A 17,192-nucleotide genomic window follows, 5' to 3' on the forward strand; every position below is an offset into this window, starting at 1 on the left:
TCAGAGAGGTGTACTGTTTTCCTCCTTGTAAATCGCACATTTGATGATGGACCACAGGTTCTCAATGGGGTTCAGATCAGGTGAACAAGGAGGCCATATCATTAGATTTTCTTCTTTATACCCTTTCTTGCCAGCCACGCTGTGGAGTACTTGGACGTGTGTGATGGAGCATTGTCCTGCATGAAAATCATGTTTTTCTTGAAGGATGCAGACTTCTTCCTGTACCACTGCTTGAAGAAGGTGTCTTCCAGAAACTGGCAGTAGGACTGGGAGTTCAGCTTGACTCCATCCTCAACCCGAAAAGGCCCCACAAGCTCATCTTTGATGATACCAGCCCAAACCAGTACTCCACCTCCACCTTGCTGGCGTCTGAGTCGGACTGGAGCTCTCTGCCCTTTACCAATCCAGCCACGGCTTTCTGCCTTTCTTACCTTGGCCATGTCTCTGAGTATTGCACACCTTGTGCTTTTGGGCACTCCAGTGATGTTGCAGCTCTGAAATATGGCCAAACTGGTGGCAAGTGGCATCTTGGCAGCTGCACGCTTGACTTTTCTCAGTTCACGGGCAGTTATTTTGCGCCTTGGTTTTTCCACACGCTTCTTGCGACCCTGTCGACTATTTTGAATGAAACGCTTGATTGTTCGATGATCACGCTTCAGAAGCTTGGCTATTTTAAGACTGCTGCATCCCTCTGCAATATATCTCACTATTTTTGACTTTTCTGAGCCTGTCAAGTCCTTCTTTTGACCCATTTTGCCAAAGGAAAGGAAGTTGCCTAATAATTATGCACACCTGATATAGGGTGTTGATGTCATTAGACCACACCCTTCTCATTACAGAGATGCACATCACCTAATATGCTTAATTGGTAGTAGGCTTTCCAGCCTATACAGCTTGGAGTAAGACAACATGCATAACGAGGATGATGTGGTCAAAATACTCATTTGCCTAATAATTCTGCACTCCCTGTACAGAGTATGACAGGTAGTGGAATGCTTTTTTACAACTGTCCAACATGTAAACGTTTTGTGTAACTAAAAGGTATGAAAATAAGGTTAAGAATGATATAATATATTATTACAGTGTGTGTGTGTGTGTGTGTGTGTGTGTGTGTGTGTGTGTGTGTGTGTGTGTGTGTGTATACACAAATTGAACAGAAAGGGATGGATGTGTTATAGCATGTCACTGATGCCTTCACAATTAAAAACATTTCTCCTGCATACATTCTTAGTGAAATTCAGATTGGGAAATATTTATTTCCCAATATATTTGTTACCATCTTCGAATTAAATCTTATTCTTTCGGCTGCTCCCATTAGGGGTCGTTACAGCGGATCATCCGTCTCTATACTTCTCTGTCCTCTACATCTGCTTCTTTCAAACCAACAACCTGCATGTCCTCCATCACCACATCCGTAAACCTCCTCCTTGGCCTTCCTCTTTTCCTCTTCCTGGTGACTCCATCTGTTATTCCCCCTTTGCACATGTCCAAAACTTCTCAATTGGGCCTCTCTCACTTTGTCTACAGAGCATCCTATATATGCTGTCCCTCTAATAAACTAATTTCTACTCCTGTCCATCGTCGTCACTCCAAATGAAAATCTCAAAATCTTCAGCTCTGCTACCTCCAGCTTCACCGGCTGTCTTTTAGTCAATGCCACTGTCTCTAAACCATACAACATCGCAGGTCTCACCACAGTCCTATAAACTTTCCCTTTCACACTTACAGATACTCTTCTATCACAAATCACTCCTGTCACTCTTCTCCACCCACTCCACCCTGCCTGCACTCTTTACTTAAGTTCTCTAACACACTCTCCATTACTTTGCACTGTTGCCCCCAGGTACTTAAACTCATCCACCTTCTCCCTGCAACTGCATCACTCCACTGCCCTCCCTCTCATTCACACACGTACTCTGTCTTACTCCTACTGACTTTTATTCCCCTTTTTTCCAGCCTGTACCTCCACCTCTCCAGGCTCTTCTCAACCTGCTCCCTGCTCTCACCACAAATCACAATATCATCCACAAACATCATAGTCCATGGAGACTCCTGTCTGACCTCGTCCATCAATCTGTCCATCACCACTGCAAACAGGAAAGGGCTCAGAGACGATCCTTGATGCAGTCCAACCTTCATCTTGAGCCAGTCTGTCCAATGTCCCTTGTCACTTCTGCAGTAGTTCCCAATCATCCAGCATCTCTTTACCAAAGCCGAGCCCCTGTCTGACCTCTACTCTGATTCTTTTTCTGAATCTCACACTACACTCTTCCTCCTTCAGTTTCCTCCATCTTATTCTTCTTTTTGTCCTCACTCGTCTCCTCTTCTTCTTCACCTCCAAAACCATCCTACACTATCCGGTGCTGTCTAGCTACACTGTCCCCCGCCAACACCTTGCAGTCTCTAATCTCCTTCAGGTTGCATCTCCTGCATAAAATATAGTCCACCTGTGTGCCTTCCTCCACTCTTATATGCCACCCTATGCTCCGCTTTCTTCTTAAAATAAGTGTTCACCACTGCCATTTCTATCATTTAGCAAAATCCATCACCATCTGTCCTTCCACATTCCTCTCCTTAAGGCCATACCTACCCATCACCTCTTCATCACCTCTGTTCCCTTCCCCAACATGCGAATTGAAATCTGCCCCAACCACTAATCTTTCTTTACTAGGTACATCTTCTACCACTTCATCTAACTCACTCCAGAATTTTTTCTTCTCCTTCATCTCACAACCCACTTGTGGAGCATAAGCACTGATGACATTTATCATCATTCCTTTACTTCCAGCTTAACGTTAATCAACCTATCAGAAACTCTCTTCACCTCCACTACACTCTTACTGTACTCTTCCTTTAGAAACCCCCCTGCACCATTTAACTTTTCATCCACACCATGAAAGAACAGTTTAAACCCCCCTCCAATTTTCATGGCCTTAATCCCTTTCCACTTGGTCTCCTGAACACACAACATATCTACCTTTCTCCTCTCCATCATATCATCTTTCTCGGCTGTCTCCGTAGACGTCTTCCTCCTCTCCTTCTCCTCCTTTGGCCAACAGTAGCCCAATTTCCACCGGTACCCTGTTGGCTAACAATACCTGTGGTGGTCTTTGGTAACCCAGGCCTTGACCGATCCAGTATGAATTTCAGGTTTGTGATTTGCATGTTTGATTTGGCACAAATTTTACGATGGATGCCCTTCCTAACGCAACCCTTCCTATATATCCGGGCTTGGGGCCGAGCGCACTGGCTTGTGCAACCCTAATGGCTGGGTTACCATCTTCAAATTAAATGATCTTTTATAAAGTTAAGGTAATGTTGTCGTTTAAAACTTAAGGAAGCTCCTTGTTTTGTTTAGTCCTAACCCATGGCGATATCTTGCATAAGAACAGTCTTTGCAGCACTGATAACTAGAACTTGATTTTTATGCCTGTATGAATTGAGCATATCTTTTTATGTTTATAAACACACATTGGAGAAAAAAAGATTTTAATAAATAATAAAACAACTGTAAATATCTTGCTGAAAACCGGGCTGGTAAAGAAGGACTCAATATATCCTAATGTGTATTTCATATCCATAACAATAGGTGGCAGATTTCTGCCACTGACACTGGTTTTGATATCTCATTTCAGGAATTTAGAAAGTGGGGAAAACTTATTAAAATTAAAACAAAAAAGTCCATGCTGTTTATCTATAATGATTATGGTATAGTAATTGTATAGATTATACTAATATTTGATGAAAGATAATGATCTAGTTTATTTTTGAAAACCTAAACATTAATTATTATTATTATTATTATTATTCATTATCATTATCATTATCATTATCATTCTGTTAATAGGGTAACAGTCTTTAAAGCATTTCTTTGGCACAGCATTGTTCTGGATAAGAGTTTGGCGGTTCACGAGACACACCCAGATCCCTATTTCTCAGTGTTTTCTTCCTCGGTACGTCATCTGGCATCTGACGTAACACTTGTACTCTATTCATCCACAAGAATAATGGAGATTTTACTGTCGATAAATAAAGATTTGTATTTACAGTATGAATGCTGATATAGTGTAGAACAATCAGGTTTAACATCGCTGTGGCATTTCAAAATACAGTATAGCATAGTCTGTAAACATTATAGCATGAACCCCCACACTTTTCTAAAAACATTTTATTTATATTATGCTAATGTTCGTTTTATATAACTTAGTGATTAGTTGTCATTTTTTTTATACATTTAGATACCACATGTACAACAATAGCATTTGTATTTAAATTAAAACTCAAAATGAAATGGAATTGGCCATAGTAAAAATGCAGTGTGGAAATAAAATAAACATAAATATAATGCTTTGTGTCATTAGTAGCTACATACACAATTCTGGTGTCTTTATTATATAAACATTTCTTAAATTAAGCAAAAGTTTTGCTTTTATAACAAACAATGTCAATAAACAAATTCCTCTTCGTGTTTTCACAACCTAAGTTCTTCATATATCTTCTGTCATTTAGATACAGTCTGTTCTGCATCATGCCCATGGGCAGCAGCAGCAACACAGTCTTCTTAAAGGGTTCTTCTTCCTATATCTGGAAGCCATTTTGAATTTCTCATTACAAACCATCACATATTCCTCAGTCATCTCTACATTGGCCTGAATGCTGTTAATTTGCACTCCTTGCTCCTCCACAAGCATGAATACATCTAGAAAAAGTTCTCTCAGGTCCTTCATGTTGTTCTCAAGAGTGAGCAGTTCCTTGTGGCGCTGCTCTATTTCAGATAACTGTGTTCGAGTGATCTTGACATCCACTAAGATGTTCTCATTGAAAACATCCCATTTACCCTGTTCCACCATGTTTTCCACTTCTTCCTCTGATACTTCTCGGCCAGAGATCTCCAGTTGCCTGATGATGAACTGCTTGCATTTGTCTTGCTTGCTTAGGAGCGAGTCATTATAGTGCCGCATAATCTCCTGAAACCGCCGAAAGAGCGCATCATGTTGGGCACGTTGCATCCGGGTTGTGGCGGCTGATGGACCCAATTCAATCTCGGTGCGCTTCACTTGCTTTGAGAGCTCGTCAAGCTTCTTACGCAGGTTCTCAGCCTGCAGCTTGATGTCCCGAGTAAGGCTGCTCTCTTTTTTCATGACGCTGAAGCGCCGCATGGTCGCCACGAAATTCCTCTGATGCTGACTGAACTTTTTGACCTCAGCCTCCAGCTCTTCTAAGCTGTCACGAATACGCTTGGCCTCATCTAGGAAGTTTTCCAGGACAGGCTCAGTCTCAAAGATCACAGCTTGAGGCCAGTGACCTATAAAGGACATTGGCTCTTCCTCGTCATGGTGGGTGAAGGGGTTGCCTTCTTGGAGTTGATGATTTGCTTTGATCTGCAGACGCAGCTCTTCCAAGCGATCCTTCATGGCTGAAGCTCAGACAGGAAAGATCATGGAGGTAGGTGTCCTGTAATTATGTGAAGAAGTTGCCAGTAAAAGAATCATTTTCTTACTTGTTAGGTGATCAAGTAATTTTCTTTTATTGAAGCAGTTGCTTCATTATTACACATTTGTTTACAAGTGTTTAAGGGAGATTTTTGGTTATTAAAAACATAGTACTTTTTAACCTAAAGACAAATTCACTGGGATTTTTTCTACATGTATTTATACTAGAAAGAAATATATTACTTTACAAATTGCACATCTTAGTTACAGTAAACACGCTTGCACAATAGCTCTGGGTGAAATTAAACAGAGTACTGGTGGATATTCACTTACAAGATGGAATTTAAATCGAATTTAAGACTGCTTCTTCCTTCATGTATGTGTGTAATTCCTCTGGCTACCTCAGAAGGAAAGCCTATAAATATAAATGTGGGCTTTGTTTTGTTCGGCCTGCAGCCTGTGCATATGTCAGAGACCTTGTAAGGAAATCTTACACTGAGAAAACCAATGAAAGACACTTTACAGAATGGTTACGTTGCGGTTTAAATTATAATTAAATTCAGTGTTTAAACAAAACATCCTTTTTGTCAGAAGTGATATAAATGAAATTCTTTAGGTTAATGACCTATCAGCCTACTCATCTAAAGAATACTCTGTTAAAAACTAAATTACAGCCTCAGATTCAGATAGACAATGATAAAGTCCTAAATGTACTAAGTGTAAAAATACGAGAATGAACCCGACCCCCTCCAAAGTTTTTTTTTCTTAGATAAGGATGGTAAATTATTGCCTCCTTTACCAATAAACCATGGAATGTCACCTAATTTTGGATGTTACATTAATAATTCTGACCATACAATCGCTAATAGCCAGCTGTTACAATACAAATTGTGTTCATAAATGTAATATGCAAGCATAAAACAAAAAATCATAAATTAAATACCAGAAAACAGTTTGTACAACTAAAGTGAACAAAATTCAAAAGAAAGATTTAGTTTAAAGTACGCTGAATATTGTGGACAGAATATCTTCACATTAGTCAAAATATAAAAACGTTTGCCATTTGAAAACATTTTAAGTTTAATGTATTAGATTATATGATTTTTAAGTTTAAGACAAATACATAATTAAATTCATATTCTTATGGACTCATATTCTTTGATCTGTGTAGTACATTTTCTTGTGTGTAGCTACTACAGTATGAACTTTACACCAACATGAACTAATTTGTCACAGATAGATACACAAGTAGATGCCTAGATAAAAAAATATTTCTTTAGTCTTTATCCATTAGTAAACATTTTCAGCGGAATGAAATAGTAATACCATAGTCATATTTAAATAATCAGATTTACCATGAATATTTTATAAATCCATGTATTTGCAAATAAGTACCAAGTGTAATTTGATCATCTTACCTCTTATGCTTTAGTCCCAGGAGGGTTAAATAACAATGCATCCTGAGTCCATAGACAGAACAGAGTAATTCTAACAGTTTTGATTTCTCAGAAGCATTCTCCACATCAGCCTGGGTTTAAAGCAACTGCCAAGCAAAAAACTCTTTCAGCTTCTGCTTGTCTCAGTTATACAGTCCAGTCTCTGGGGAGTTCTGGTAAAGCTAGATTTCTACCACACCTACTGTTACAGTTAGATCTTTGTTTGACCAATAGAGAGTGAAGATTTGAGGCTGTCTGAAAAAAGAGGAGTGACGTGAATAAGCTCAGCCCTGAAAGAACACACGCAGTTTCCCGAACTCAATTCCTGAGCATAATGACATTAAAGACAACAAAAAGCTTATTGAACTGATCTGATTACTTCTGACAGCATGATGAGAATTTCTGCAGGCTGTTGGAGTATTCCCTAACAATTACATAGCGCACACACACACACACACACACACACACACACACACACACACACACACACACACACAGTTACACTAACTTTATGTAAATAAAAGTTTACATCTAGCCTCGGTGAGAGGGCTAGGCTGAGAGTTGTTCTTAATATATGATATAAACTTTCCTACACACATATTCTATATGAAGAAATTAAAAAATGTAATATTACAATATGTTGAAAAAACTATTTTTTTTATCAAGATGTCACTGATTTGTTATGTCTTATTAAAAAAAACCTTAGAAAAGGAGATACATTTCAGATTATTATTTTTAAACTGCATCTTCATCAGCTACTGATTACTTCAGTAACAACAAATGAAAACTGTGTCATTATTAGTATAAGAAATGCTAATGAGTTAAGGGTTAAAGACCTTGAGAATTTTTTCTTTCAGCTTTGTTTGGGAATAAAATGTGCTTTCGGAAAGATGTTGCTTTGTTGCAGTTGGCTGAGAGATTCAATACAGTTAAATCTTTCTAACCCATTGGCAGCCTTTAAAAATGTAAAATGATGATCCAGGATACACCAGGAAAAGAGAAGAGAGCTGTTTTTTCATCCCTGGAGAGACAAATGCATGCAATATTCCTATAACAAATCTTTAAGCAACTATTTTAGTGTCTTGCTTTTGGAACTAAAATAAATAAGTCATAGAAGTGACACTGAAAAAATCTAAGCAATATTGATGTGAAACATGTTCAGACCAAGTTTGAAAATTCCTGTAAATATTTACACAAATAAATAAACGAATATTTCTCACTTTCTCTCACAGGGAGAACGGCATGAGTCAGAAGTACTTTAAGTTAAAAGTACGAACTGATTAGAACAGACACATCATTAGTATGGAGCCGGAACAAAGGACAGAGCTGATTCACACGAAGCAAGATATTGTGTATTGTTGCATTTAAATTTCTTATCTTGTCATGAAAACACATGGAACAACAAAATGTAATTAATGATAAAAAATAAAAAAAAATCAGTTGTGAGTGTCTGTACTGTTTGTCATAAAGACTGTGCCTCAGCTGGCTAAAAGATTAAGCTGGAAAGTGGAGAGTAAAGCAGGAAGTTGAAAGTAAATAAAGGTGTAACCGAATACAAAACACCCCTATAGCACCAACCACAGTGACTCAAACAGTAACAGAAACCTGCAGCACTGTTCACCTGCTTCTACCGAAATGCAAACAGCTATATGATAGTGTCTTTTTTCCTTCTTTCACTGGATAATGTTTACAGAGTTTAATAAAGACCTCACTATGTCACAGCACAATTCAAATACATCACTTGTTTTAAGACATTTATGCAGTAATGGCTATAACATTTATATCACTGTATTCATTGCTAACTACTGCTGTAGCACAAAGTCATGACAAAACTCATCTACAAACTTGGGACAATGGAATGAATACAGAATCAACAGTATTTTTTCAAAATGTATGCATTTGTACTATTGACTGGTTACTTATCATCTTTCATCTTATCATTCTGCTTACTGATTAAGGACCTTCACATGTGTGAAATGTCTTCTTTCTCCAGCACAAGTATTTATTTGTGAAGTACCATATAATTGCAGTTACTGCTTGGCTGAATATATTTGTTTATGAACTATGTAAACAAAACTGTAGTGTGCAGAAAAGTGTTCTGGGTAGTAAACACTGCCCCCTGTTGACCATATTAAAGAAAATATAGTTTTCAATGTTTTGAATGTATTGGAGAAAATTGGTTCATAAAATATTTAATTTGTTATCTTTTGTGTGATCCACAGCATGGAAATGTTTAGGTGACAGGGGAGTGGAGATTTTAACCAGATTGTTTAACAAAACTTGGAAAGGTGAGAGGATGCCTGATGGATGGAGAAGGGGTGTGCTGGTACCGGTTTTTAAGAAGGGAGATGTGCAGACCTGCAGTAACTACAGGGGAATAAAGTTGATCAGTCACACCATGAAGTTATGGGAAAGAGTAGTGGAAGCCAGGCTGAGAGAAGAGGTGACCATCTGTGAGCAACAGTATGGTTTCATGCCAAGGAGAAGCACTACGCATGCAGTATTTACTTGGTGAATGTTGATGGAGAAGTAGAGAGAATTTTAGAAGAAACTGCATTGTGTGCTTGTTGATTTGGAGAAAGCATACAACAGGGTGCAGAGAGAGGAGTTGTGGTATTGTATTAGGAAGGCAGGTGTGTCAGAGAAGTATGTGAGGGTGGTGCAGGACATGTATGAGGACAGTGAGACAGCAGTGAAGTGTGCAGTAGGAACGACAGACTGGTTTAGGGTGTAGGTTGGATTGCATCTAGGATCGGCTCTGAGCCCTTTCCTGTTCGCAGTGGTGATGGACAGGTTGACGGACGAGGTCAGACAGAAGTTTCTGTTTACTATGATGTTTGTGGATGATATTGAGATTTGTGTTGAGAGTAGAGAGCAGGTTAAAAAGAGCCAGGAGAGGTGGAGGTACATGCTGAAGAGAAGGGGAATGAAGGTGGTAGGAGTAAAAGAGAGTACAGGTGTGTGAATGAGAGGGAGGGCAATGGAGTGGTGTGGTTGCAGGAAGAAGAGGCGGTGAAGGTGGATGAGTTTAAATACCCAGGGTCAACTCTGCAAAGTAATGGAGAGTGTGTTTGAAAATTGAAGAGTGCTGGCAGGGTGGAGGGGGTAAAAAAGAGGTTACACTCATAAAAGAATGCTGAGGATGTATCCACCAGGAAGAAGGAGAAAAGAAAGGCCAAAGAGGAGGTTTATGGATGTGGTGAGGGAAGACATGTAGGTGGTTGGTTTGAAAGAGGCAGATGTAGAGGACAGAGTGAAGATGGGTGGTATGCTGTGGCGACCCCCAAATGGAGGCAGTCGTAAGAAGAAGATGATTTATGACAGTAAGCACATTGTAAAAGTGATTTGTTTTCTTTTTCAAGTACAGGGAAGTGTTTTGGACACTTGCTTTGTGGTTTTCCTATTAAATGCCAGGTTTTGCTTTGTGAGAGAGAAAAGAGATACTAATGCAGGAGAAGCTGTTTAGTACTTTAATAACGTGCTAAAAGGAATACAGCATTAAATCTACATTTGGTGAAGTGATATGTGTCAATCATAATCATTGTCAAAATTGCTGTGTTTTAAGGCAAAATAACGCACACCAGAACATTTTTGTATATGAAAATAATCCACAGCATGTTTTTTTTTTTCGTATAACTGCACAGTCAATTGTGTGTTACTTCTGACATACATTTCAGCAACTCTGTCATTTGCCAAAATGATTTCTGGTGCTGGGCTCTGCCTCATGTTCTGCTCTTCCAGGGGCATTTAGGCCCTTTTCTCCTCAGACAAGCCCTGGTCTGCAAGACAAAAAAGAATCATACTATTATACTAGCAGGATTTATTGTCCTCGTAACATTACTGATATTATTAAAATGCAAAATATATATATATATTTTTTTTAGATTAGAAAATAGTATGGACACACCTGAGGAGACAATATCCTTTAGACGTGATGGATCAGAGATGCAAGATGTCAAAGCATTGGGTTTCCATTTCAGACCAGTTTTAGTGCCAAATTCCTCAACTTCTGCATCAATGTTATCCTGCAGGCCAAAGATTGAGTGATGAAAAGTTGCAATGATGCAAACTTACACAGAGTATTTATAATCTCACAGCTCAATCTTACTGGGAAACGCATAGATGCTTATGCTTTGAAATTATGCATACACACATGCCTAATGTTTAAACATATGAAACTCCAGTGACTGACTACAGCTAAATCAAACCTTTTAGCAACAACAGATTAAGGTATTTTACATTCACAAGCCCTTGTCAGCATGCGCATAGGCAACAACACAGCTATACTAGAGAAGAAAGGCACAGCAACAGTCTATCTTTTAACCATTGCCACAGAACCTCTTCTCCAGAGATTGCAATGGAAATAAATCGGTCCCCTAGTGGAGGGTATTGGGAATGCAACTTCATTGTCTCATCATCCTTCATGGTCCTCTCATTTAGTACTAGCTAGAGTTTCAGCAGAAGGAAATTACTTTATTCAACAACACAATTCAGTAATTGCTGATAATATGTCCATTTCCTTTCACAATTGTTAAAAATTGGTAAAAACAGACATTTAGCTATTACCTGATCGGCTTGCAGATACTCCCCATGCTGCTCACATCCAAAGTCAAACACATACTTTCCTGGACCTGAGGGCTGAAATAAGCCTTAATAAATTAAATAAAAGGAAAACAAGTGTGTATTCTTTAAGTAAATAGTTTGTTCAGGGGAAAGAACCAGAACTTACATTATTGATGTGAAAGTTGCCTTGGTATTTGTGGTTTAAATGGATAAACTCTCCTACAGACTCCATTTTACCCATAACCCATGTTCCAGAATACTTGGATCCCGTATCATGGTACGTGTACACACCTTGACCATGTCTGTGAGACAGAAGGAGAAGGAAATGTAAAAATATATTGTAGCAGATAATAAACTTTATTGAAGACTAAACTTCTTCAAACAAATTACAATAGAAAATGTATCTTTTTGATGTGTTAAAGATGTTAATGATAGACCTTTGATGCTGAAGCCACTCCCCATCGTAGCTATCTCCATTAGGATATGTGTAAATCCCATGACCATGTCGCTGGTCTTCCACCCATGAGCCTAACCCAAAGCAAGACACACAGACACTTATGTGTTATTCACATATTGACATTAACCACCTCCCCCCACAAAACAATTATAAATAAAAACATTTTTTATTATATTTCCCTTTGATTTATAAAATATTGTATAGCTAACTCTTACCATCATACTTGGAGCCATCAGGATAATAGAAAACACCTTGTCCATGTTTTAGGTTCATGGAATACTCCCCTGTGTATCGAGCCCCATTCTTAAATCTGTAGGTTCCCTGACAGACCATATACAGAAACAGATGACTTTCATAGGACAGTGTTGAATGCAGTCACCGGGCAAACAAACATACAGAACAGGTAGAATTTTTGAATAATAAAAAAAATTATTAAAATAAATTATAAATATTAACAATGCATAAAAATACAAACAAAATATATACAAATAAAAATAATCAAATATATATTTTTAAATACATATTTATATACAACAAAAATGTTTTATAATAACAGAACCGTTACAGTTAATGTTCGTCATGATTTGTGCTCTGCTGATCTTAATGAATAAACTGAAAACAAAGTAAATTATATTCAAATTGTAAATTTTATTGATGTTTACGTTACATTTCTAATCCAATTCATGCAAAAAATAGTAAATATTACAATATTTTTAAGACACTGAAAATTGACCTGCAGGATACAATATGTTTTGCCATTTACATTTTTACTTACTTAATATCCCATAGAGGTGTTCAGCTGACAAAAAGTTGGAAACCCCTCTGCTAAGCTACTAGCATTTGATTTAGTTTATAAATTCATACAAAGGGTTCTCTTTTGTATGATATGGTACACTGTGAAATACCTGTCCAGATCGTTTGCCATGTTCATACATTCCCTGGTAGATGTCTCCATTAGGAAACACTGCTCTCCCAGAACCATGCCTTTCTCCTTCTTCATTCCGCTCACCTTCATACTCCTAACACACACACACACACACACACACACACACACACACAGGGTTATAGTGAGGTACTTTTTTATTATTGTATGTATTATTGTAAGTAAATTATATTATTAATTAGTACTACACGCAGTAGTAAGTGGTTAGTGTGTCCTATTACTGATAGGTGGCGCACATGTCACAGGTCAGTTTGAAGACCATTAATCAAGATGGCAGACAGACAACAGTGTTAGCACATGCATGCAACACAACTTGGTGAGGAAGTTTTTTGTGAATGAAGGTGTAAAATCTTAATTATCTACAGTTAATAATGCAGATTCAAGCACAGTATGGTGATGTGACGCTTTTAACAATTGACATTGACACAGCATAATTAAGTAGATTACAATTATAAATTGTACAGGTTTATAAGTTTGATAGTTCCCTAATGAGCTGCCAGTGGCTTCAGTGGCAAGGGAAAACTCCCTGAGATAGTATGAGGAAGAAACCTTGAGTGGAACCAGAAATCAAAGGGAACCCATCCTAATCTGGGTGACACTGAATGTCCATAATTATAGTTCCATTGTTGTTGAATTTATCAGCTGTTCATTGATGGACACTTAAATGTAAAACTGTATATGGTAACTATTTTCCTCAGCCATTGTAGCAAACTGTTTACATAATTACAGTCCAAATCCATCTTCATGGGTTTTTAGTTGAGCCCTTTACATTAACTTTACACTGTTCATGTGGAACCATCCTGGTCTCCAACATGAGCAGAACTCCCTACCAGAGGCAGGGCTTCACCTAGCATTCTGTTCTTCTGATTTTTTTAAATGAAAAGTATGATTTAAAAAAAATAACAATAAGATAATTTCTGAGGACTAGGTGAGTATCAACAGTTCATGACACAGAGTTATTTGTTGATTACTAAAACCGGAACACACACACACACACACACACTCGGTGATTAGGTATAATAAACACTGGTAGTGATAATGGCCAAACCAAAATGAACTACTTACTCCATGAAATGTCTGCTCATCCTCAAACTCTTCAGACGCAGAGTCCGACATCGTGCCTCTGTTTATTTGCGGTAAACGCGCAAGCGATGAACCAAGCGCGCGCCAACGAGCAAATAATTGTTGCGCTTGTCGTTACCATGACAACCGTCACTTCTAAGAGACATGCGCAGTAGAGTTCACGACAAACGGCTTTATGAAGCTGAACAGTAGGGGGGAAAAAAACAGTGGAGAGGAAATGAGCAAAAAAATCAGCAAATAGACAAAGTAATAAATAAAGTATGCAAGTATGCAATAGTCTTTCCCTTTGATTTATTTAAATTGTTTAGAATTTTATTTTATTGTTGGGGACAGTTTTGTTTAGGAAAACTCTTTAGAGTAATAAGGGGATAATTTCCACCGTGGTTTTAAAACAATAATAATAATAATGATAAGGTTAAGGTCTAAAATATTTAAAAGTTTTTTAAACATATTGATATATCACAATATCTCAATATGTCAATGTTCTTTATAAGAAGTGTTGATGCGGATATAAATGAAAAATTACTTGCGGCAGTGACAATAGCAGAGAGATATGTCAGTATAATGATGTATGTTAAATGAAAAAAGCGGGTTCATATGCTTTGGTGGTGATTCATCTTTAAATAAAACTGAATGTACGTGTTAGGAATAAGGGGTAAGATATTATAGAACCTAGTTATTATTTTATTATTTGATGCGCAGTTCCAGTGTCACTTCGATAAGGGCTCCCCAAGCACTGGGCTGTGGATTATTTGGTACCGGGCCTCACAGAAAAGATAAAAACTTTTAAATCTTGATTTTATTTCCATTTGATGCACTTTTAAAACACTACAGGGTGTTTTATTTTCAAGAACGATTATTTCTGCTGGTCTCAATTTCCTTACACTTGTTTCAGTTTGTTTCTATGCATCGATAAATGAAGCTCGCACCGATTCTGCATTCTGCATTACATTTTCATGATATAAGCAATAATTGAATGATATAATCACAATAATACTACCGCTGACTTCCAGCACACACACACACACACACACACACACACACACACACACGGGACTTTTACACATTCCCTCATCACGAGGCTGGTTATGAGCGTTAGCAAACCACGTGACTACAGTCATGTTGTGAAATGAGGAAGTGTCTGCTGCTGAAGCTTCTGCTCCATAAAGTATAACATGAAGCACCAAACATGACTGTCTACTCTTTTTATTTTCTCAGTCTGAGCTGTTTCTTGGTTTTGATCAGTTCTCAGAATACCAATGGAAGAAGAGTCTGGCCTGTTCCTTACAGGTAAGATAACAAACCACGAGTCTATCAGCTTAGAACAGACTATAAAGTAAAGAGATTCGTGTGTGACTTTTGCATGTTCCTCTTTTTTTACGGTGCTTTTCACAGCTTAATTGATGCGGCAATGCTGCTAGTTGTTTTTGTTAAACAATTTGATTTAGACTACTGTGTGAACTATATCAGTTCTTACACCATATTGTGGTTTTGATCAATAGAAATGTTGGTGTATAGAGAAGTGTTTCCAAGGAGCTCCACATGCAGCCACTAAACTTATTAGACTTGAGAACTTATGATCTTGATTACATTCCTGTGTGTGTGTGTGTGTGTGTGTGTGTGTGTGTGTGTGTGTGTGTTGGTGAATTACTAGGCGATTTGACCGTCGTCCTCCCTCTGACGCTTACTGCCAAGCACTTTACCCGTTTTGCCCGACTGGAGACCCGGATGGTCGCATCCCCAACATGAAAGACAGCGACGTGATTTCTGTGTTTAGGCTTCAAACTCCTGTGTGGGAATTTAAATACGGAGACCTTTTGGGGAAATTTGTAAGTTCATAATAAATTCAAGTCTCTAATAGCCTAATCGTGATATGTCACTAATGTGTCTTCTGTTTCCAGCATATAATGCACGATGCCATTGGATTTGCCAGCTCAGATACTGGAAGAAACTATACTATGGAATGGTACGAGCTTTTCCAGCTTGGAAACTGCACTTTCCCCCATGTGAGAGAGGACATACTGCCTCCTTTTTGGTGCAATCAGGGTGCCGCATGCTTCTTTGAAGGAATCGATGATGTGCACTGGAAACAGAATGGGACCCTGGAGAAAGTGGGAGAGATTTCTGGTAAGATTAATGCAAACAGTTTTAGTATTATTAGTTAAGGTTTCGATGTGTCAACAGCATGTCTGTGTTTAATCACAGGTGAACAGTTTAACAATCTGGCACGGTGGGTTAAAGAGGACAACGAGACCGGTATTTATTATGAGACGTGGACTGTGCGATCAGACCCAGGACCCAACTCAACTACATGGTTCGACTCGTACGACTGTTCACAGTTTGTACACCGCACATACAGGAAATTGGCCAAACTTGGAGCCAAGCTTTCAAGCAAAACACAGACAAACTACACCAAAATCTACCTGTACAGCGGTGAACCTACCTACCTTGGAGATGATGGCAGCATCTTTGATAATCCACCATTGAAAACTCTAGCCAAAGATATCAGAAAGTTTTACCATTCTTTTCAGCCTCACCAGTCAATGTTTCAGTTCATCCTCAGCCTGATAGAGGCTTATGAAAAAGTTGTGCTAGAGAAAACTTTCTATTTCTTTTACAACTTTGAGTACTGGCACTTGCCAATGAAGTCACCTTACATCCAGATTACATATGAAGAAGTGCCCCTGCCATGATGAAGGTGGCCCTTGTAAATGTCTTATAACAGCTTTGCACATAAAAAGGTTGACCTGTGTTACCTGTAATTGGAGTAAATGTTTAATTCAACAGGTTGAGCTTTGCTGGAGGTGGATTACAATAAAGTCTAGTGTCCTGTCTTCAGTAGCACAGCCTTGTTAAAGGATGGTTGGAAACTTGATTCATTTTCTATAAAAGCATTTTCTATTATACAACAGTTTTAAATTAATTTGCAGAAATAATACAAAATCATTATTTCTGTAGCAATAAATTACACAGGGCCTTGTATGGAGGACATTCCATGTAAACAGATTATTTTAAATGTCAGTATTGAGAGTTTTATTTAGCAGTTTTGCTATGAGTCTCCACTGTCATTGCTTTGTAACATTCAGGAAGTTTTCTAACTCAGGCTGTGTGTTTGTTGAGGGAACAAAGTGGATGATAACAGAAAATAAACCTGTGTCACAGATATTTTGAACCATTAAATGTAACTACAAAAACAGTAAAAGTTTGAAGTGTCTATTCTTTTAGGATGTTTAATATATATAATGTTAATCTTTCTAAGATTTTTTTCAAATAGTTCA

General features: G+C 38.1%; 3 protein-coding genes across 3 annotated transcripts; 1 reads left to right on the forward strand and 2 right to left on the reverse strand.

The window, feature by feature from the left end:
• Positions 1–4,152: 4,152 nt before the first annotated feature.
• Positions 4,153–5,414, reverse strand: stx19 (syntaxin 19). The gene has a single exon (XM_046841014.1). The coding sequence runs from the start codon at positions 5,412–5,414 to the stop codon at positions 4,527–4,529; it is 888 nt and encodes a 295-aa protein (XP_046696970.1). The 3' UTR covers positions 4,153–4,526.
• Positions 5,415–10,322: 4,908 nt separating this feature from the next.
• On the reverse strand, positions 10,323–14,046 carry rsph1 (radial spoke head component 1). Its single transcript, XM_046845168.1, has 8 exons — positions 13,897–14,046; positions 12,794–12,907; positions 12,104–12,209; positions 11,869–11,959; positions 11,598–11,733; positions 11,435–11,506; positions 10,776–10,893; positions 10,323–10,647 (listed from the first exon to the last, which is right to left on the reverse strand). The coding sequence occupies exons 1-8, from the start codon at positions 13,945–13,947 to the stop codon at positions 10,616–10,618; spliced, it is 720 nt and encodes a 239-aa protein (XP_046701124.1). The 5' UTR covers positions 13,948–14,046; the 3' UTR covers positions 10,323–10,615.
• A 968-nt stretch (positions 14,047–15,014) lies between these two features.
• Positions 15,015–17,116, forward strand: cln5 (CLN5 intracellular trafficking protein). The gene is made up of 4 exons (XM_046845167.1): positions 15,015–15,204; positions 15,569–15,743; positions 15,816–16,041; positions 16,120–17,116. The coding sequence occupies exons 1-4, from the start codon at positions 15,104–15,106 to the stop codon at positions 16,605–16,607; spliced, it is 990 nt and encodes a 329-aa protein (XP_046701123.1). The 5' UTR covers positions 15,015–15,103; the 3' UTR covers positions 16,608–17,116.
• Positions 17,117–17,192: the final 76 nt, after the last annotated feature.

The sequence above is a fragment of the Silurus meridionalis genome, chromosome 3 (assembly GCF_014805685.1).
Source record: "Silurus meridionalis isolate SWU-2019-XX chromosome 3, ASM1480568v1, whole genome shotgun sequence".
In the NCBI taxonomy this organism is placed as follows: Eukaryota; Metazoa; Chordata; class Actinopteri; order Siluriformes; family Siluridae; genus Silurus; species Silurus meridionalis.

Excerpts from the sequence above, each read along its gene's own strand:
- stx19 (XM_046841014.1), bottom strand. The coding sequence starts at position 5,414 with ATGAAGGATCGCTTGGAAGAGCTGCGTCTGCAGATCAAAGCAAATCAT.
- rsph1 (XM_046845168.1), bottom strand. The coding sequence starts at position 13,947 with ATGTCGGACTCTGCGTCTGAAGAGTTTGAGGATGAGCAGACATTTCAT. Across the intron at positions 11,507-11,597 it reads GCAACTTTCACATCAATAAT|CCCTCAGGTCCAGGAAAGTA; the intron begins GTAAGTTCTGGT and ends GGCTTATTTCAG. Across the intron at positions 10,648-10,775 it reads AAAGGATATTGTCTCCTCAG|ACCAGGGCTTGTCTGAGGAG; the intron begins GTGTGTCCATAC and ends TTTGTCTTGCAG.
- cln5 (XM_046845167.1), top strand. The coding sequence starts at position 15,104 with ATGACTGTCTACTCTTTTTATTTTCTCAGTCTGAGCTGTTTCTTGGTT. Across the intron at positions 15,744-15,815 it reads GAGACCTTTTGGGGAAATTT|CATATAATGCACGATGCCAT; the intron begins GTAAGTTCATAA and ends TTCTGTTTCCAG. Across the intron at positions 16,042-16,119 it reads GAAAGTGGGAGAGATTTCTG|GTGAACAGTTTAACAATCTG; the intron begins GTAAGATTAATG and ends GTTTAATCACAG.